At 58.3% G+C, this 21,745-nt stretch overlaps 2 protein-coding genes across 2 annotated transcripts; both read left to right on the forward strand.

Moving 5' to 3' along the window:
- The first annotated feature begins 3,431 nt into the window (after positions 1-3,431).
- LOC129399365 (calcium homeostasis modulator protein 3-like) lies at positions 3,432-16,821 on the forward strand. The gene is made up of 4 exons (XM_055119184.1): positions 3,432-3,718; positions 4,487-4,742; positions 8,237-8,617; positions 16,639-16,821. Exons 1-4 carry the CDS (start codon positions 3,432-3,434, stop codon positions 16,819-16,821), a joined length of 1,107 nt encoding a protein of 368 aa, XP_054975159.1.
- Positions 16,822-17,904: 1,083 nt separating this feature from the next.
- Positions 17,905-21,417, forward strand: LOC129399317 (calcium homeostasis modulator protein 1-like). The gene is made up of 2 exons (XM_055118702.1): positions 17,905-18,456; positions 20,929-21,417. The coding sequence occupies exons 1-2, from the start codon at positions 17,905-17,907 to the stop codon at positions 21,415-21,417; spliced, it is 1,041 nt and encodes a 346-aa protein (XP_054974677.1).
- The last annotated feature ends 328 nt before the right edge of the window (positions 21,418-21,745 follow it).

Raw genomic sequence — 21,745 nt, forward strand, 5'->3', positions numbered from 1 at the left:
AGGGAGAACTAGATTATAAGCTTCGAGGCCGCATGCTTCCTGGAGCTTGGTTTTAAGTCTGCGGTCCGATGGTGGGATTACACTGCACCGGGGGCAGTCCCTGGGTGTGACTGCCAAGCTACTGGAAAATGGGAAATCTGGGCAGAGAGGCCCAGTCCCAATCTGAGCAGGCTTGGAGGTCTCAGCCTCGGGTCCCACACACCTGGGTTCCTCTGCCGGTACCTTCATGCATGAGGTTCATCTGAATATGTGGAGAGGGGCCTTGAGCATGGCTGTGGTTAGGCTCTGGAGGTCTTCGGTCGTGGGAGCACTGCAAGGGTCGGGGAGGGAAGCTGGAGCCCACCCCCTCTGAGGGGCCCTGGGGAAGACAGCCAGGAACACAGGCAAGAGAGTCTCTAGCCAGGGAGTACAGGACAAATTCCAGTAAGGGAAACAGAATAGATTCCAAATCAAAGAGACATTCCCTAGCCGCCTATTACTCTCATAGGATGGGGTGGGGAAGGGAGGGCCCACACCCAGTGGTGCTCAGGGGCTACTCCTGGCTCCAAGCTGGGGAATCACTGCACAGAGCCAGCACCTTGACCCCTGGCTATCTCTGGACCTTCTCATAGATGTTCTGAGTGACCTTTACTTGTGGAGAGTCTTTCTACGGATCCATCAAGCCCAGAGACCCCAGGCGTGTGATTAGTGTGTCTACATACAACCTGGAAACGTCCTCATGGCCACAATGCAAAGGCCAGTCGGGTCAGCCAGCGCCTCTCCAGCAAGTAGGGCCCCCATCAGCTCCAACACCAGGTGTTTCTCCGTTCCTGCTGTCAGTGATGGCTGGTTCCCGTCCCCCTCTCCCCAGAGGAGTCCAAGAGGCTCCTGTTTGTTCCGCCCTTCACCCACAGGCGCCTGGCAGGGAGGGTGGGTGCTCTCCCAGGGAGGGAGCCTGTGGACAGTTCTCTCTCAGCAGCTTGAGGGGCACTGTCCTGCCAGCCTTCTCCTCCCCCTTTCCTGCATTTCTCGAAAATCACCACTTGGGGGCGGGAGCACGCTATGCGACTCCGCCACTATCCAGGCAAACTAGGAAGGGTGGCAGGCGGCCTGGCAGTTAGTCAAAGGCCCTAACATGAATACCAGTCTTTTGCTCTTTCGAAATATCAAAGAGCTTCCTAGGTAGGAGAGAGATCTTTCTAGCTGCCCTGAGCGACGAGCGACTTCACTGTCAATAAAACCTTGGGAGAATGGGGCTAGAGAGACCGTGCAGAGGGTAGGGTGCTTGTGACCAGCATCCCATAGGGTCCCCGAGCACCACCAGGAGTAATTCCTGAGTGCAGAGCCAGGAGTAACCCCTGAGCATTGCCTGTGTGGCCTAAAAGGAGAGGAGAGGAGAGGAGAGGAGAGGAGAGGAGAGGAGAGGAGAGGAGAGGAGAGGAGAGGAGAGGAGAGGAGAGGAGAGGAGAGGAGAGGAGAGGAGAGGAGAGGAGAGGAGAGGAGAGGAGAGGAGAGGAGAGGAGAGGAGAGGAGAGGAGAGGAGAGGAGAGGAGAGGAGAGGAGAGGAGAGGAGAGGAGAGGAGAGGAGAGGAGAGGAGAGGAGAGGAGAGGAGAGGAGAGGAGAGGAGAGGAGAGGAGAGGAGAGGAGAGGAGAGGAGAGGAGAGGAGAGGAGAGGAGAGGAGAGGAGAGGAGAGGAGAGGAGAGGAGAGGAGAGGAGAGGAGAGGAGAGGAGAGGAGAGGAGAGGAGAGGAGAGGAGAGGAGGAAAGAAGGGGAGGGGAAGAAGGTAAAAAGAAAAAAAAGTTAAGAGAGAAGAAATAAACCCCTCTTCCACCTCTGAGATGTTCCTTTCTGTGTCGTTTGCATGACTGGAACCACTTTTCTACACTGCACCTGAGACAGGACCTGTGACAAGGTCAGGGTCCTCTCTCCCACCCCAGCCCTGCCCCCTGCTCCCGCCCTCATTGGCCAGACCCTCCAAAGAAGGGTCATACTCCCCTTCACAAACTCACTCCGGGGACAGAGAGGACCCCCCAAACTCAGTCTCAGGGGGTGTACTCAGAGCACTGCATTTCACGCGAGCGACACCCTCAGCACAGCACGTGGGCGCAGGGCAGCCTTGTCGCTACAAGGCCACTAAGGCAGTCAGTCCCCAGCATGGCCCGCACACACTCAAACGGGCCTCAGAGCTGGACACCCCCTCAGTCGGCATCTCCCTCACACTCCTAACGCCTCTGGCCCCACAGGGGCCTCGGAGGTCTCCTGGCTCTGCGGGCAGATCACCCCGACTGGGCATCTAGGCAGAAGGAAAACAACCTTCAGTGTCAGCCAGCCCGACTCCTTCTGACGCGGGCCTCAGTCCTCTGGGGCCCCCACCCCAGCTGAGGTGGTGTTCAAGAGAGCAAAGCCCCTCCTCTCCCCTCCTCTCTGCATGGCTGCACCCCACCTCTCGCGGCCCAGCCCTCCGAGGAACTCAGGACAGGGGATCTGGGCTGGGAGGGTTTCTCCCGAGGCCCGAGTCCCCTGGGCCCATCAGCCTTCAGGCCCTGGAGGTGTCCCAGCTCTCTTTAGCTCCCTCTCCATGTCCCCTCACACGGGCCTCTCCCTTCCCTGTGCCACACACACACACACACACACACACACACACACACAGACACACACACAGAGTACCTCAGAATTGGGGAACATACAGAAGAGCAGTAAAACCCAGGTGCCTGCCGCTTGCCCCAGAGAGGGAGGGGTGGGGTCTGAGAGCCTGTCCACCTGTTTCTCCTGGGACCCACCTGGTGGTGCTCAGGGTGAGAATTGCAGGCAGCCACTGAGAACGCTAACTCCCCCCACACACACTCAAACACACACACACACACACACACACACACACACACACGTGCACATACACCCACCCACACACGCACGGACATACATACACCCCACCCCATGGCCCAGGACCCCGCGTGTCTGGCCCCCTGCTACACTGCCTCCCCTCCATGTCTTTGTCTGCGCTGGCCCCCGTGCCTGGCCCCTGGCCTTCGATGCCAGTGCTGGCACTGGGTCTGAGGTCTCCCCCAGACCCTCTAATCCAGGAGGCCCTCCTGCCTCCTCCAGCTTGACAGATGCTGAAATCGAGACTCAGCAGAGCCAGATGGTGCTGACCGAGGCCAGAGAGCGGAAGTCCACTCCGTGAGCACCTGGGCCTTCCCACACCCTGAATTTGCCTGTTCCCCCCCCCCCCGCCCCCTCCAGGACAGGGCAGGGTCCATTTGCCTGGAGGGGCTTTGGTGGTGGTGGAGCCGCGCCTCACTCAGGGCCAGAGAGGAGCCGCCTTGGGCAGCCTGGGTGGGAGACCCGCCTTGGCCGCCTGGGCACCCGGGCTGGGGGCGGGGGCTCCTCCTGCACCTCAGGCCCTTGCTTGGAAGACCCGCAAGGCCCCTGCGGGCCCAGACTCCCGCGGCCATGGACAAGCTCCGCCTGCTCTTCCAGCACTTCCAGGCCAGCTCGGAGTCGCTGATGAACGGCGTCTGCCTGCTGCTGGCCGCCGGCACCGCCAAGCTCTACGCCTCCCTGGACGTCCACTGCCCCTGCCTGGCGCGCTACAACGCGGCCTACGGCCTGGGCCTGCTGCTGGCACCGCCCCTGGCGCTCTTCCTCTGTGGCCTCCTCGCCAACCGGCAGTCGGTGCTCATGGTGGAGGAGTGGCGCCGGCCCGCGGGGCGCCGCCGGAAGGACCCCAGCATGATCAGGTGCGACCCCCCACACCCAAGTTCCAGGGCCCTAGTCAGCACCCCCCACCAACTGCACGGGCTCCCAAATCCCCAACACCACCGCCCTGTAGCTTTACTAGGGGCTCCCCCACCTACTCACCCTCACAAACACGGCCAGGGCACCCCCTAAGTCTCCGAGGTCCCCTCGCACTCTGCAGAGGATAGTGCAGCCCTCTTCTTATGGGGGTGCCCACGCGGCAGTGCTCAGGGTTGACTCCTGACTGCGATCGGGGATCACCCCCGCTGGTTCTCAGGAGATCATATGGGGTGCCGGGGATCAAACCCGGGTCTGCCGCGTGCAAAGCAAGCGCCCTACCTGCTTGTTTGTCGGGGGGGGGGGGACCCCGTTAGTGCTCAGGGCTTGCTCCTGGCTCTGTTCTCAGAGGTCACTCCTGGCAGGCCTCAGGGAACCGTACGGGGTGCTGGGGACTGAATCTGGATCAGAACATGCAAGGAAAGCGCCCTCCCTCCCCGCTATATGATTGTTCTAGGCCATGCATCTATCCCTGGCACCCCCCAAGTGTGGAACCTCCTGCCCGCCAGGACACACCCATCCCTGCTACCCCCTCCCCCAGCCCTGCAGCCCACCCGGCACTGCAGATCTCCTCGCTGCTGGGGTCTCCTGACTTTGGTTTGGTGTTTGGGCAGTTCTGCTCCTAGCTCAGTGCTCCAGGGTCACTCCTGTGGGTGCTCGGGCTTGGGGCCGGGGTCTCTCGTGGCCTCAGCTCCCCACTGCTCTCCGGCCAGGTACATGTGCTCCTCCGTGCTGCAGAGAGCGCTGGCCGCCCCGCTCGTCTGGATCCTGCTGGCCCTTCTGGACGGCAAGTGCCTGGTGTGTGCCTTCAGCTGCTCTGTGGACCCTGAGAAGTTTCTGGACCTGGCCAACATGACCTCCAGCCAGGTGCAGCTCTTCCTGGCCAAGGTGCCCTGCAAGGAAGATGAGCTGGTCAGGGACAGCCCTGCCCGAAAGGCCGTGTCCCGCTACCTGCGGTGCCTGTCACAGGTAATTCAGCCTGCCCTCCCGGGCCTGGGGTGGGCTGAGGAGGGACAGTTATGTCCTGGGGGGCTTCCCGCCACAGACATGCAGGCGAGGAGTGGAAGGGGGTCCTGGGGGTCCTTGTTCAGGGCGGGGTTGGAGGTGCAGGCTCTCTGCCGTGCATGTGGACAGCAGGTGTCCACCCCCTCGGCCATGCTCCAGGGCACTGCAGAGACGCAGCTCTGTGCTTGTGGAGGGTCCGGGAGCTGCCAGCTCGTGACCATCACTCCGGGCGGGAGGGCGCGTGTGAGGGAGGGGAGGCCACACGGCATCAGCTCCAGCCTCGGTTCCTCAGAGTTTCCCTCACCCTGCCGCCGGATGGCTGCTCCCCTGGCTGTCTCCCGTGCGACCGTCACCTCAGCTCCCAGCCAGAACCTCAGTTTCCAGGGCCCCCAAGTTCAGATTAGGGGTTCCTTTCTCTGAACTCCCATGTCCCTTGTATACCCATCCACAAGACACTTCGACATGCCCATATTTCTGCTGCTAAAGTATGACCTCTGTGGGCAAAGACTGGGGTCCATTATCTCCATCAAAATACAGAACAGGGCATGCTCAGAGGGGGTGATACATAGGGCCCAAAAGCTGCGTGGACATATAGGTGGGGTGGGTAGATGGGTGTGTGACAATTGGTTGGATGGGTGGGTAGATGGAGGGATGGATGGATGAGTGGGTAGATAGATGGATGGATGGGCAGGAGTGCAGGAAAGGCAAAACTCAGGCTTTCAGCTGAGGCTCTAATAAAACGACTAACAAGAGTAAAGCCAAGCAAGAGAAACGTAAAGCTAGGAATGAAACTAAAAGCAAAGGCTTAAAATGCTGGCCTCTGTAGTGTCTTCAACAAAGAGTGGCACCTTTTGAGAAAAGACAAGACAAACGAGAGCAGCTCTGGGTTTTGAAAGGCAGAAACTGCGCAGAGGTAAACGCATTAGAAAACTAGGGGGGTGGTTTCTCTCTTGCTTGCAGAGTAGTGTGTGTTTAGGGTCACACCTAGCAGTGCACCGGGGCCATTCCTCGCTCTGTGCTCAGGAGCAACCCTGGGTGGTGCTCAGGGGACAAGAGGTGATGCTAAAGATCAGGCTCAAGTTAGCCACAGGCAAGGCAGCACCCCTGAGCGTCACTCCTGCCCCAGGAGCTGCTGCTTCACTAAGAATCTCCGGGAGAATTTACAACCTGACTTGAGGTGAAAGGGGGAAAGGTAGAACTGTTTCAGTGTTTGCTGCTTCTAACCATGTTTGAAATACTTTGCCTGGATTTGGGTTCTGGTTTTCGTTTGGGGACCCCACCTGCAGGTGTTCAGGGGCTCTTTACAGCTCAGTGTGGGGTCACTCCCAGTGTGCCTGGTGGGCATGTCGGGGTCCGACCCAGGCTCCCACTGCAAGGCATTTGTTCCAGCCCATTCAGCTCCCTCTGGCCCCTTCCAATCAGTTTTATGACAAATAGGAATATTTGGGGGTAACATTCTGGTTTCCTGTTGGGGGAGACGGGGAGGTAAATGGTGGGAAGATGGAGGGCTGAATAGAGATGCGGAAGGAAGGATGAAATAACAGAGATGTGAAGGTTGAGAGAACAAAAATGTCTGAATAGAAGGACGGGGAGATGTTTGGGGGATGGGGCCATGGTTGTAATGGAGCGATGGTTGAGGGATGGGGTGATGGTTGGGTGGTGGGAGATGGTTTGGGGATGGGAGGATGGTTGGGGGATGGAGGATGTTTGAGGGATGGTTGATGGTGGGGGTGGGATGATACTTGGGGGATGGGATGATGGATGGTCAAGGTTGGGAATGGGGATGAGGGATGGTCAGGTGTAAAAAACTAAAGCTCACTGAGGGAAGTGTGCACTCGCAGGCTCTTTGGGTGGCTCTGTCTCACTGCCCGCGATGGTGCTCTGGAACCACCGTGTGTGGCTGTTGGTCAAGGGCAGGCAACGGAAGAAAGAAGGCCAAACTGGTTGCTCGATCAGTTTATTTCGTTCTCTTTCTCTGCTTCTCTCCCGGTTCTAGATATCTCTCTGAATCTTCCTCTATCCCCTTTTTCTGTCTCTCCTGTCTTCTAATCTGTCTATTGGCTCCTTCGCTTCTGTGTCTTCCCGTGCATCTTCTGTGTCTTCTCTTGTGTCGTCTTCTTCTGTCTCTTCTGTCTTCTTCCTCTGTCTCCTCTGTCTTCCTCTGTCTCCTCTGTCTTCTTCCTCTGTCTCCTCTGTCTTCCTCTGTCTCCTCTGTCTTCTTCTGTATCTCCTGTCTTCTTCCTCTGTCTCCTCTGTCTTCTTCCTCTGTCTCCTGTTGTCTTCTTCTGTCTCCCCTTAGTGCCCCACAGTCTTAGTTTATATAGCAACTTACATACGGTGGTGACACAAAGGTGGGTTGAACATTAATAAATCAATAAAGAGGGGTAAAACCATTTCTCGAGGAGATTAACAAAACCTCATCTAAGGAAATCTTATCTAAGGAGATCCACTCAAGGGTGGGGGTCCAAACATGGGTGTATCAGGGTGTGAGCTAATAATCTGCTTAAATAGTTATAGCAAATCTACTTCTATTATTTCTAGCAATGTCATTCTGCATGAGCACAGTAAGAGATATAAAGTTTGGTTTTTCCTGAGGACATCCCACCATAGATTCCAGATCACAGTCCTCAGGTCAGGTTAGTCTTCCTAACCCCAGCAGGGTCCTAGTCTCATCGTTACCTTTGGATCATGACAGCATTTGTCCATGACCATGCTCTCAACTTAGAGTTGAGTACTGTGGCACTTTGGCCTGGCCCATTTTGATGCCAGGGTAGCTTACAGCTTGCCCTGGGTCCATACCGTCCCTCGTCAGGACCCTGCTTTTGGAGTGCTGGAATTAAGGGCAACTGAGTCGAGAAAGCAGATGCCCAGGGGTAAATATTATTGGAGTCAATCAACTCCCAAGTTACAAGCATCATATTAACTGTCTTCCTGTGTCCATACAGAGAGGCCATTGCTTTAAGGTAAACTATGCAAAAGACACTAACTTACAGTACAAGTTCAGTGTCCTTAGAAGGATCTGATCTTCCAAGATAACAGAATCTGATTAGGGAAAAGGTGATTAACTGGTTGGGAAAGAGGGTGCAGAGAAGAGTTTACAGATAAACAAAGGAATGGGAGTGTCTCCGGGAGAGTCTAAGCTTAAGCTCCCTGTGGTAAGGCTAAAAGGACAAACCCCATGTTCTCCTACAGTCAGGGACTGGGTCGGTGGTGTTGAGACAATGGTTGGGGGAGGGCGGACCGGAGAGGACGTCTGATGGACAGATCGGGGAGGGATGGTTGAATAGATGAAGGAATGGGAGGATGGGGTGGACGGGAGGGTGGACGGAGGTGGCTAACAGGAGGGATGACGCATGGGGAGATGCGTCAATCTGCGGAAGGGCAGGTGGGATCCCTAAAGGAGAGGCCGCGGACACTCGGTGCTGCCCACTCGCCCTGTCTCGCTTGCCCTCCCACAGGCCATGGGCTGGGCCATCACCCTGCTGCTCATCACCCTGGCCTTCCTGGCGCGCTGCCTGCGGCCCTGCTTCGACCAGACGCTCTTCCTGCAGCACCGCTACTGGAGCAACTACGTGGGCCTGGAGCAGAAGCTCTTCGACGAGACGTGCTGCGAGCATGCGCGAGACTTGGCGCACCGCTGCGTGCTGCACTTCTTCCAGAGCGTGCAGAGCGAGATGCGGGCGCGGGGCCTGCGCCGGCCCGCTGCCCACCCGGCGGCCCAGCCCCCGGCCCTGCCCGAGCCCCCCGACGGCCCGGCGCACCTGCGCGCAGTCTCCAGCCGCGAGCAAGTGGACCGCCTCCTGAGCACCTGGTGCTCCAGCAAACCGCCCCTCGGCCTTGTGGGCCCCGCGGCACACTGGGGGGGGGTGGTCTCAGCCACCAGCCCCCCCCCTGCGGCCCCTGACCCCCGCCAGCCCAAACACACACAAGTGTAGAGACCCCTTCACCTGAAGCCACGTGAAAGGAGCTGCGAGCTGGCTAGCGGGGGGTACCGCAGGGCCCCTTAGCCCCCTGAGAGCTGAGATCCCCACTTTCTCTACTGGGGGCATGCCAAGGCCGGCCCGCTGCCCCGCAAGAGCTGACACCCCAGTCACGTTTCTGGGCGTGATCTCGTCTACACTAAGGCGCTGCCCTCTGGGCTGTGTGGGTTCAGCTCCTCCCAGCCGCTGCTGGGAAAGCAAGTCCCGGGCTGGGGCTGAGTGGGGCCTCCCACCCCCCTGCCCCCTGCAAACCCTGGTGCTGTGTTCATGGGGGGACAAACAGAGGAGCAAGAGTCTGAGTAGAGGGCTGGAGCGGTTGGCATTTGCCTTGCACGTGGTCAACCCGGGTTTGATTCCCAGCATCCCATATCGTCCCCTGAGCACTGCCAGGAGTAATTCCTGAGTGCAGAGCCAGGAGTAACCCCTGTACATCGCCGGGTGTGACTCAAAAAGAAAAAAAAAAAGAGTCTGAGTAGACTGAGTAGATCAGCCTTGGGGTCTGGGTCGGTGGGGCCAGTTTTTCATGTGTCATAATTATAGTAGAATTGACACTGGCACACACGTCCATGATGCTCGTGTGTATGGGGCGCCAGGCTGAGTCCTTCTGAGTCCTGACGCATTTCAGAACTGTGGGTTTCTCAGATATGGGTCCTGGTGAGGAACACTCCCTCCGAACACCCTCAGGGGTGCCTCTCCGGCAGCCAGCCTCTGTGGGTGCCATCGGGGGGGGGGTGGCGCCAGCTCCGTGGCTGCCCCGCCTTCGAGCTGAGTCTTCTGATGGGCTCCAGGTTTCGTTTTATTTTTTAAAATTTTTTTATTGAATCACCATGTGAAAAGTTACAAAGCTTTCAGGCTTAAGTCTCAGTCATGCAATGATGAAACGCCCGTCCTTTCACCAGTGCCCATGTTCCACCACCAAGAACCCCAGTATGCCTCCCACCCCACCCCACCCCCTGCCTCTGTGGCTGATGATTTTCACTTTACTTTCTCTTTGATTACATTTAGTAGGTCAACAAAAACTCACTATTATTATTTGGAATTTCCCCCCAATAATCAGACCTGCCCAAAAGGCATCATTTGACAGTTTGTTTTCCGTTGCTGAGAATAAAGAGCATATGAGTTTTTGGATTTCTGGTATTTTAGTAATTAAGTCCAGAGAAATTTCTGCCAGAAGTCGCATCATTGCAAGCTCGTACCTGTGTTTAGCGGGCCCTATAAGATGGCAGTCGCCACCCCGCCGCCGGGGAAAGGAAAGGCCAAGAAAGAAAAACCTTCCCCTCCCCGGGCAGCATGGGGGTGTAGTTTAGTTCACAGTCTAGAGGCATTTCTGCAAGAAGCCGCTGGGTGCTGAAAGTAGTTAGTTGGCCTCTGGATCATGGGCGTTCAGCAACAGAGGGCCGCTCATGTGCGGCCGCTAGGGTCACATCTGGGCGGAGAGCAGCGCCGATAACGCCCCCATCCCGAGATCTCCCTAGTATCCGGTCACTGCAAGCTCGAGCCTCTCTCTAGTGGGCCTTATAGATGGCGGTCGCCATGCTGCTGACGGGGAAAGGAAAGGCCGTCCATGTTTCATTTTAAATCTGTTTGGGTTTTGTTTTTCCTGCACTCGGGCTCAGGACCTCACGCACACGCAGGACAGGTGCCCAGCATTTTTGGCTTGATTTAATTTAGGGGCCACACCTGGTGGCGGTTCTCAGGGCTACAGTGGCACAGTGCTTGGGGTCCCTGCCAGGGAGGTTCCGGGCTGTAATACGGGGCTGTCTCCCCAACCCCAGCACCATTTTTCAGATGAGAAAACAGAAGCCGCAGGAAGTTGTGTTTCCTGAGGTCTTGGAAGAACTGGAGTCGGGGGCTGGAGCAACAGGACAGCGGCTAAGGCAGGAGGCCAACTTGGATTCATTCCCCGCCACCTCTTATGGTCTCCTGAGACCCCTGAGCACAGAGCCAGGAGTCTTCCTGAACAGCTCTGGGTGTGCTCCCCACCCCTGACCAATAATAAACAATAAGAGCTGGAACAGGAGCTCTGGCTCGGTGCTCCTTGCCCCCAGGCTGTGCCATTCTCGTGCTCATTCTCAGTGCTCTGGTCGGACCCTTGCAGCTCCGCCCCGGCTCAGAGGGAGCCCAGCAAGCTGTGCCCTGGGCCCCTCTGGGAAATGGAAGGACTGATCCGGGCCCCTTGCTGGCCACTGCACGTGAATTTCTCGACTTCCAGTCCTGAGCATTTTCTGCTTCCCCGCCCCCGCCCTGCCTCCGCCCCCCCATCTTTTGGGCCACACACAGTGGTGCTCAGGGCTTCCTCTTGGCTCTGTGCTCAGGATCACTCTTGCCAGGCCAGGGGACCTCAGAGGGTGCCAAGGACTGAACCCCGACATGAAGTGTGCAAGCAAGTTCCCTCCCGCTATACTGTCTCTTCAGCCTCCTGCCACTTTCAGAGTGCCCCGACTGCTTCAGCAGACCACCACGGTAGAAAAGCAGTTCCGTGCCCTGACACCCCAGAGCCCCTCAGCCCCACTGCCCCACCCCCAGGGCAGCCCCCACCCCAAGGCCTGAGGCGAGCGTCTGTGTCCAAGGCTGCCTTCTCCCCAGGGCATGCCCAGGGATGTCCCGCTCAGAGCTTGGCACCTGCTTGGGGTTTGTCCGGGCATGGGGGGATGGGTCAGGGCTGGGAATCCGCAGGGGGTGGGCCCAGGGGATTCTGGAAAAGGTGCTATTCAAAACCTTCGGGCCACAGGCCAGACCAGAGCCACAGTACAGCAGGGACAGCACTTGCTTTTTACTGGCTGACCCCTGTTCTATCTCTGGCGTCCCATAGGGTCCCCTGAACCCCACCGGGATTGAGCCCTGAGCACACACACACACACCCCAACACCATCACCAAATACACACACATACACACACACACACACAAAAAAAAACCCTCCTGGCCCGTTTATGGGTATGGGATGTGGGATATGGTTCAGGGACAAGAGTCCTGGGAACATCAGGTTTAAACCCTGCTGGGAAACCAGCATTCAGCCTCTGTGGCTCAGACAGGAAGGACTGGGGATATCTGGGCCCCATCTCTCCTTCCTCTCCCTGATGATTGACTCACCACAGGTAATCACACAGGAAATCACACACACTTCACATGTACACACACCACGTGTCCACACACACCCCACACACGTACCACATGTACACACATACCACATATACCACATGTACACACATATTACCACTTTCTGCACACACAGTTCCAAGCCAGGAATCAGGCAGGAGACAATTCAAGATGAGGCCTGGGCTCAGGACGTCCCTGCCTCATAGAGGGATGGGATGGATTTGGGAAGAATCAGAATGCAAAGCCAAAGGCAGCAGCGATAGAACCGAGGCCAGTCCTGAGTCCCAGAGGCTTAGCACAGAGGGCCAGTGCTCAGGAGACCCCAGACCCACCCTGGCATTGCATGGTTCACGTTCCCCGAGCACCACCAGGAGGAATACCAGAGCAAAAACAGGACTAGTCCTCAAGCACTATCGGTGTGGCCCCCAAATCAGGGGGAAAAAAAAATTTGTTCTGGGGACTCCGGGGAGGGTTGATTTGAATTTGAAAAAGTTTTGAAAAAAGGAGAGAGGTTTTTTTGTTTATTTGTTTTTAATAGTGGTTTTTGGGTTTGGTTTTGTTTTTTGTTTTTTGTTTCTGGGTCACACCTGGTGAGGCACAGGGGTTACTCCTGGCTCTGCACTCAGGAATTACTCCTGGTGGTGCTCGGGGGACTATATGGGATACTGGGAATCAAATACAGCTCAGCCGTGTACAAGGCAAATGCCCTACCTGCTGTGCTATCGCTCCAGCCCCCTTAATAGTTTTAAGTTTTGTTTTGGACCACTCTTAGCAGTGCTCAGGACCTGCTCCCAGCTCAGTGCTTGGGGCTTGTTCCCAGGGGCATCAGAGATCACACCTGGGGCTTCTCTGCGCTGTCTTCCCTTGAGTTATCTCCCCGGCCCAGTCATTTCTTAACATGTCCCCACCTATTTTGGTTGAGGATGTTGGACTTGGGGTTTTTTTGGAGGTTGATTGTTTGTTTTTGGTGGTGGGAAGGGTTTGGGTTTTGGGCCATACCCAGCTATACTCAGAGGTTACTCCTGGCCCTGCACTCAGGAATAACTCCTGGCAGTGCTCAGGGGGACCATATGGGATGATGGGAATCGAACCCGGGTCGGCTGCATGCAAGGCAAGCGCCCTCCCCGCTGGACTATCTCTCCAAGTTGGGGGTGTTGTTGCGATGCCTGGGGACCCCTCTGCTTGGCCGTGGTCCTGCACCCTGTTCACCAGAGGCGTGAGAACATGAGCTCCCTGGGGTTTGCACACCTCGTGGCGGCCACACACTCCAGTGGCAGAGCTGGAGGCGCTTGTGTGCGCTGTGCCGAGACGGCCCCCAGGGCTGTGTCCTCGGGGAGCCCACACCATAGAGCGGCCGCCTCTGGGGCCCGTGCCGGGACCCGAACTCAAGGCCTCACACCCGCAGTCCTCCCACTGAGCTCGTCCCGGGTCCGGGACAGAGTTTGGGCAAGTGGAGAGAGACGGAGGGGAGGGGGCAGGGCCACTCGACCACAGGCACGGAGGGGACAGGCCACCGAGGGGCAGCACAGATTCCCATTGTGCGCCCAGAGGACTGCTGGCCCGCCTGGGTGGGGGGCCCTCACTGCCCCTCACAGCTGAGAGGGGAGCCAGGTCAGACAGGAGGGCGCAAGCCCACCAGACACCAGTGCAGGGTCCTGCCCCGGGGCTGAGGTGCCACTCCAGCACCCACGGAAAGAGCACAGAGCTCTGTGACAGCAGACCCCCTGCCCTGGACAACTAAGGCATCCCACCCTCTGCACACCCCAAAGGACATGCTAGAACCCCGGGTCTCTCGGCCACCATCCCTCCGTCCACCTCTACTGCCCAGTCCATGAGGGGAACCCAGTCACTATACCTGGGAGTGAGGGACAGCGGTGACCCAGGCAGCCACACAGAGAGAGGCGCCCCCATCCTGGGCAGAGTCCCGGTGCTCAGACAGGAAGTGAGGGCCCCCCAGATATGAGGAAGTGGCTGCAGGAAGCCCCAGGAGAGAATGGATTTGTGGGGGAAGTGGGTGGCCTAGAGGGGACGTGGGGAGGGGAGCGAAGTCCATGGGTGGCTCAGGAACCCCGAGGTGCCGTCCAGAGCCGGGGCCAAAAGGGTTTGTTCCCACTTTCCGCCATTTGCCCTTCCAGCACGCATGTGCTCCTGGCCTTGGCTGGAGTGGAGGTGCGAGCTGACCCGATGGTGGGCACCAGAGAAAGAGCAGGGGATGCTGCGAGAGGGGGCGTGGCTTCAGCGATAGGGGCGTGGCTTCAGCGAGAATGGGGCGTGGCTTCAGCCCTTGTCCCACTGTGCCTGCACCAGAGGCTGGAGTGGTAGGGGGTGTGGGGGATATTAGGGACATTGCTGCGCGGTGCCTTTATACCCCCCCGCCCAGTTGTCCAGAGAACAGAGGGCAGCCACGGGTCCTGCTGAGGCAAAGGTTCACACAGCCTGGCAGCCCATCTTGCTGATGACCGCTACCTCTGCCACCATGCTGCTCCGGGGGTGCGCCAACAGCTGCAGGTGGGCCCCCCGCCAGGTTTGCCTAGGCAAATAGGGCATTTCCCTGCAGGTCTGGCCGCTCCCCGGGCCCCCTATGCATACTGCTTTTCCTGCCTTGCTTGACTTCTGGGAGATGGGGGGTAGAGGGGAGGGGTGTCTGGGGGTCCAGCACCCAGGTGACCGTGTGGGTCCCTATTTTCTGCCCACATGCAGCAGGGCCTTGGGGACACTGGAGAGGACAGAGTCAGGCAAGACCCCCTGGAGAAGGGGGAAGGGGGCCCCGAATCCTCCTGATCCCCAGAACCAGACCTTGTGACTCTTACCTGCAACAGCAGCTCTCCACTTTTATGATTTGATTAAGGCCCTGGCAGTGGGGAGTCACTCCTGGCTGTTCCTGGGGGACCCCCAGGAACCTCAAGTGTCCTAAAGAGAACCTTGGGGGCTCTGGAGAGCTCGCTCAGGGGTTAAGGCACTTAGTCACCTTGCATGCAACTGACCCGTTTGGTCCCCTGCGCCAGCTGTGGTTCCCCAAGCACCGCCAGGGGTCGCTCCTGAACACAGAGCCGGGAAGAGCCCCAGAGCACCACCAGGTATGGTTTCCCCCAAAGCACATGCAAAGGCAGGTGGGAGGCGGACTCAGAGCTGTGGCACTGGAGCAGAGGCTGGAGCAGAGCAGAGCCTCGGGCCAGAGCCGGGGGTCCTCTGGAGGCTGGCCAGGCACATGGGTGCCCTGCTCAGGCCCCAGAGGGCCAACCCCCAACTCCCTGATCTTCAGCCCCCATCAGACCATCCCGCACAGAACAATGCGGAGGGCATTCTGGGGGGGAAGAAAAGTTCTCCAACTATTCGGTGTGAAGCCCAAGTCAGTGAGACACTTGAAGCTATTCTTTACAACTGATTCAAGATTTACAACAGCCTGAAGGGTTGGAGCGGAGTGATAGTAGAGTGAGTAGGACATGGCAGATCTGGGTTTGGTCCCTGGCACCCTTATGATCCCCTGCACCAGATATGGTGTCCCAGGCACTGCCAGGAGGGGTTCCTGAGTGCAGAGCCAGGAGTAAGCCCTGACCATCTCTGGTTGTGCGCCCCCTCACCACAAGAAAGGAAGAAAGAAAGAAAAGGAGAAAGTAAGATAGAAGGAAAGAAAGAAAGAAAGAAAGAAAGAAAGAAAGAAAGAAAGAAAGAAAGAAAGAAAGAAAGAAAGAAAGAAAGAAAGAAAGAAAGAAAGAAAGAAAGAAAGAAAGAAAGAGAGAAAGAGAAGGAAGGAAGGAAGGAAGGAAGGAAGGAAGGAAGGAAGGAAGGAAGGAAGGAAGGAAGGAAGGAAAACAACAGCATGAAGGATAACAGGCAGGTGTGATAGACTCAGAAGCAGAACTCAGGGCTCGCTGGTATGAAGCCTGGAGTTCAAACCCCAGCAACACACACACACACACACACACACACACACACACACACACACACACACACACAGTTCTAGGGCTCCCCCTTTTCATTCAATAACTGTAATAAAGTCCTTGGGAACCTGAGAATAATGCAATCCAACAACTTGTATTATTTTACTTTATTGATTTGTGTGTGTCTGTGTGTGTGTGGGGGGGGTGATCAGGGATAGTGCTCAGGAGCTATTCCCAGCTGCTCAGGAGTGCTCCCTGGTAGTGCTTAGCAGACCATGCTGGGTGACAGTGATTGAACCTGGGTCAGCCAGATGCAGAGCAAGTGTCTAACCCCTGTACCATCTCCCTGGCCCTGTTGCTATTATTGACAAATAATGCTGACATTAGAATTCGCAGCAAACGTCTCTGAGGCCTGTGCTGGCGCCCTTAGCCCAGGTGGGTGTCTCTGCGTCCAGCTTCCTCCTGAGCACTGCCCCCTCCCCGAGTGCCAGCTTCCCCCTGTGGTTCAGTCCCGTGTCACTCCAAGGCGGCCATCTCTGTGGCAGGATCCTTCTCCCCCTCTCCTGGGGAGCCCCCAACAAAGTCCTCCAGCAGTCACCAGCCTTAGGACCCCGGAGCCTTCGGTCTGTTGCAGCCGAGGGGGACAATAGTCCTCCCCGCCCCACCCCGAGCTTTCCACCCGGATCAGGACAGGAGAGAAAGAGCAGAACCGCTCCCTACCCCGCCCCTGCGCCCTCTCCCACCTAGCCAGGTCCAAACCCGTTTCTCCACCTCCCGCCTTGTGTATCTCTCCCCGAGTCCGTCACCCCTCTCACATGGGACAACGGCACTGTCCACAGTGACGCCCAGCAAGGGCTGGCGCTGGCCCGACACAGGCACCCAGCCCCTTTCTAATTCCTCAGCAGCACAGACTCGACCCCAAGGTGGGCACGAGCCCGAAACACACATTGCAAGTCCCCACACAGCCCCACGTGGGAGGCTTCGACCAGGACCTGGTCTGTGATCTCATCCGGGATCTCATCTGGGATCTCGTCTGGGATCTCGCCTGGGATCCTGTCCAGGGCGGCCCAGATAGGCAGATCTGACCTGCTCTTCAGGCATGCTGTCCCTCCACCCCCAGCCCCGCAGCCCTTTCAGCTCTCCCCTCTTTGATCTGCCCTTCTCCCCAACCCGGGTCCCGGTCTGCGTCTGTAGAGACACCGGAGGCCCAGAGTCCAGGCCTGGAACCCCACGGCCCCACCGAGTTAGCTTTTGGTCTGGGGCCCTGGAGGCGAGAGGTGGAGCCAGCAGGGCTGTGTGGGCACAAGGCTCCTCCCAGGTGCGAGTCCTCTGACGTGAGTGTGGGCTTTTCCTCTGTCTGTCTCTGTCTGTCTCTGCCTCCACCTCGATCCTTACTGTGCTCAGGGCCACCACCGTGACCACCACTATTACCTTCTCCACGTCTCCGTCCCCGTCACCACCTTCCATACCGCCAAGGGGACCATCCCCTCCACCTCCAGCTCCATCACCATCACCTCCAGCTCCATCCCCATCACCTCCAGCTCCATCCTCACCATCTCCAGCTCAATCCCTACCTAAAACTCCATCCCCATCACCTCCAGCTCCATCCCCTCACCTCCAGCTCTATCCCCATCACCTCCAGCTCCATCCCCAGCAGCAACAGCACCATCCCACCACACCAGCAGCCCCACCATCACCTCCATCCCCGCATCCAGCGCCATCCTCCCACCATCAGTCCCACCCATACCTCCATCACCACTCCCAGCCAAGCCACCATCCCAGCCAGCACCCCACCAGCACACTGCCACTGTGTGAACTCGCAGGAGCCTGTGAGACCCAGTGGACGGAGAGCAGAGCAGGCTGCTTCCCCTGTGCCGAGCCTGTCCTGCCACACACCCCTGCCACCCCCCCACAAACTGCTCCCCACCAGGTGTGGCCTGGGGCTTCCTGGCTGGAGGCAGCTGCAGAAGGAGGGAAAGAAGCCGGAGGCTGGGACAGGGAGGGCCACACCCTGTGCACCCCCCCCCCCCCGGGCACCTGCCAGCCAGAGTCTCACAGTCACTCCCGCCCAGGCCCCGAGCTGCCCATCCCCGCCATGCGGTGGGCGCCCAGGGGACAGAGCGGGCTGCTGGCGGGGCCAGCACCGAGGCGGGCGGCGGGGCAGCACGATGGACAAGTTCCGGATGATCTTCCAGTTCATGCAGTCCAACCAGGAGTCTTTCATGAACGGCATCTGCGGCATCCTGGCCCTGGCCAGCGCCCAGATGTACTCGGCCTTCGACTTCAACTGCCCCTGCCTGCCCGGCTACAACGCGGCCTACAGCGCGGGCATCCTGCTGGCCCCGCCGCTGGTGCTCTTCCTGCTGGGCCTGGTGCTCAACAACAACGTGTCCATGCTGGCCGAGGAGTGGAAGCGGCCGCCGGGCCGCCGCACCAAGGACCCCGCCGTGCTGCGCTACATGTTCTGCTCCATGGCCCAGCGCGCCCTCATCGCGCCCGTCGTCTGGGTGGCCGTCACCCTGCTCGACGGCAAGTGCTTCCTCTGCGCCTTCTGCACCGCCGTGCCCGTGACCGCGCTGGGCAACGGCAGCCTGGCCCCCGGCCTGCCCGGCCCTGAGCTCGCCCGCCTGCTGGCGCGGGTGCCCTGCCCCGAGATCTACGACGGGGACTGGCTGCTGGCGCGTGAGGTGGCCGTGCGCTATTTGTGTTGCATCTCCCAGGTGAGGAGGCGCCGGGGCCTGGGTCCCCCTGGCCTCTGGAGGGCTCAGATGCCCCTCCTTGCCCAGTGCAGGGAGGGAGCCCCGGGGTCAAGGCCGTGAGCTTCCACATGCAGGGGACCTGAGTTGGAATTTCAACTCCGCCTGGTCTCCCCAAGCACTTCTGGGGGAGGCTGGGAACCCCGGGGCTGAGCAGCATCCCTGGGCCCAGAGCATCCAACGTTCAGGCCAGGTGGGCCAAGTGCTAATGAGAAAGGCTCCCGGGGTCCTGAGCATTGCATAGGACCCCCACAGAACATGGACATCTGTCCTATGTACGTCTGCAGGGCCTCCTCGGGCATCGTTTCCCACAGATGAAGCTCTGAGGGGCACAGGGGCTCATTTTCCCAGCTAAGGCTGTGTGTGTGTGTGTGTGTGTGTGTGTGTGTGTGTGTGTATGTGTGTGTGTGTGTGTGTGTGTTGTTAGGGATCTCACGCATGCAAGGTAATTTTGTTTTCATTTTTTTTTTACTTTTTTTTGGGGTCACACCTGGCGATGCACAGGGGCTACTCCTGGCTCATGCACTCAGGAATCACTCCTGGCGGTGCTCAGGGGACCATATGTGATGCTGGGAATCAAACCCAGGTCCGCCACGTGCAAGGCAAACGTCCTACCCGCTGTGCTATTGCTCCAGCTCCTTGTTTTCTTTTTCTTTCTTCCTTTTCCTTCTTTTTTTTTTGTTTTGTTTGTTTGGTTGGTTGTTTGGTTCCATCCATAACAATGCTCAGAAGTTACTCCTGACTCTGCACTCAGGGGTCACTCCTGGCGTTGCTCAGGGGTCTATATGGATGCCGGGGATAGAACCTGGGCTGGAAAAGTGCTAGGCAGGCGCCCTAGCTGCAGTGCTATCTCTCTGGCCCAAGGTAACTTTTCTGCACCACTTGCCCAGCCCAGAGTCCAGATTCTGAGAGCCAGGTGACTCCCCTGGGCTTGTATCCCCCGGGACACGTGCCAGGCGGCTTCTGTCCAAGGCGTGCTGTCTGTCTGTCCTGGCCGCAGCTCAGCCCACTGCACTTCCCAACTCTCGAGCCGGGGATTTGCATTCTTTCCTCTCCCGGGCCTGGTGGGGAGGCACATGGGTGGCTGGGCTCTTTGGGTACATTTCCCTGGCAAATACCCCCAGCTGGTGCCTCGCTGCGCTGCTTGGGGAGTGGGCACTGAGGGCCTGGGGGCCCCTACAGGGAAGGACTAGATGAGGTGGCACCATCAGTGCAGGGGCGGGGGGCGGCGGGTTGAAAGAAAATCCAGGCTCAGCATCCTGTGGGTCTGGGCCCCCATTCCTTGCAACCCCCCCCCAAGAATGGGAGGACAGGAAGCTGGGGGTGTCAGTGGAGGGGGCGGGGGGCAGACCTGGCTGCAGGAGCTGGATGTTTGCACAATGAGAGGCAGGGCCAGGCACCCCTCTCTCTCCTGTGGTGCTGCACCAGCACCCAGACAGGCCGCATGAATCCCACAGTCTGAGGGTGCACCCCAAACTCTGCTTTCCGGAGCAGCCGGAACTTCCTCTCCATGGGGTCCTCCGGGCAGCCTCACTGACCTCCTGGCCTTAGACCCAGACAGCCCCTCTGAACAGTGCCCGGAAGGCTGCCTGACCCCTCACGCATTGCAGTGATTTGGCTTCCAAATTCCATCTGAGGGGGTGGGGACGACTGCACAGCAGGCCGGGCACTTGTCTTGCTCACATCTGACCCAGGCTCAATCCCCAACTCCCCACGTGGTCCCCAGAGCTTTCCAGGAGTGATCCCTGAGTGCAGAATCAGGAGCAAGCCCTGAGCACCACTGGGTGTGATCCAAAGACATAAAAAACAAATTCTACTTGACATAGTGGGCTTCATCTGAACTCTAGAAATTTTCTTTCTTTTTTTTTAAAATTTAATTTTATTTAATTTTATATTTAAATTATTTGTAATGAATCACCATGAGATGCAGTTGCAGATTTACAAACTTCCGTGTGAACTCCCGAAATTTTTACGTACAAATCAGATTCCCAGAAGAAAATGTGGGTCTGTTCGGGCCCGTTAGACAGAAGAGAAGTTTTGGGCCCACCCAGTGCCCTTAGCCCAGGGTGATCCCTGAGTGTAGAATCAGGAGCAAGGCCTGAGCACCGCCGGGTGTGTGGTCCAAAGACATAAAAAAACAAATTCGACTTGACATGAGTGGTCTTCATCTGAACTCTAGAAAATTATTTTTAAGTTAAGTTCATTTAACTTTATATTTAAAATTTTTTTTAATGAATCACCATGAGATAAAGTTGCAGATTTACAAACTTCCGTGTGAACTCTAGAAATATTTACATACAAATCAGATTCCCAGCTGATAAGAAAATGTGGGTCTGTTCGGGCCCGCCCAGTGCCCTTGGCCCAGGGGGCCACGTCTGCACAGATCAGGGGCGGGGGTGGCCCAGAGCCAGGCCCGCTGACTGTGCCCTCCCGCAGGCCCTGGGCTGGTCCGTCGTGCTGCTGACCACGCTGCTGGCCTTCGCTGTGCGCTCCGTGCGGCCCTGCTTCACGCAGGCGGCCTTCCTCAAGAGCAAGTACTGGTCCCACTACATCGACATCGAGCGCAGGCTCTTCGACGAGACGTGCACGGAGCACGCCAAGGCCTTCGCCAAGGTCTGCATCCAGCAGTTCTTCGAGGCCATGACCCACGACCTGGAGCTGGGCCACTCCCACGGGGTGCTGGCGCCCCCCAGCCCGGCAGTGGCGGCAGCCCCCGCGGCCGGCCCCAACGGGGCTGAGGAGGAGCGGGAGAAGCTGAGGGGCATCACAGACCAGGGCGCCGTCAACCGGCTGCTCACCAGCTGGCACCAGTGCAAACCGCCGCTGCGCCTGGGCCAGGACGAGCCCCTGATGGGCAACGGCTGGGCTGGGGGCGGCCCCCGGGCTCCCCGCAGGGAGGTGGCCACCTACATCAGCAAAGTGTGAGCCCGACCGGGGGGGAAGAGCCGGGCATGGGAGTGCAGGCTCCCCAGACCCCCTGGCGTGGGCATTGGGGGGCCCCCATGTCCCTGAAAGGGCCTGTCCAGGCCCCCACGGAGGAGGCTTCTGGGGCCGGGCCACTGGGGCCAGGAGCGTCCATCACTGTCATCCCGTTGCTCATCCACTTGTGCGAGCGGGCACCAGTGACTCTCACTGTGAGACTGACTGTTACTGCCAGCAGCAGTATCGGCAGGAAAGGCCCAGACACGGCTGAGAGGACACAGTGTGCACTGCCCGGCTCCCAGGCCCTAACTCCCGGCTCTCCATCTCACAG

This window comes from Sorex araneus, chromosome 11 (assembly GCF_027595985.1).
Source record: "Sorex araneus isolate mSorAra2 chromosome 11, mSorAra2.pri, whole genome shotgun sequence".
In the NCBI taxonomy this organism is placed as follows: domain Eukaryota; kingdom Metazoa; phylum Chordata; class Mammalia; order Eulipotyphla; family Soricidae; genus Sorex; species Sorex araneus.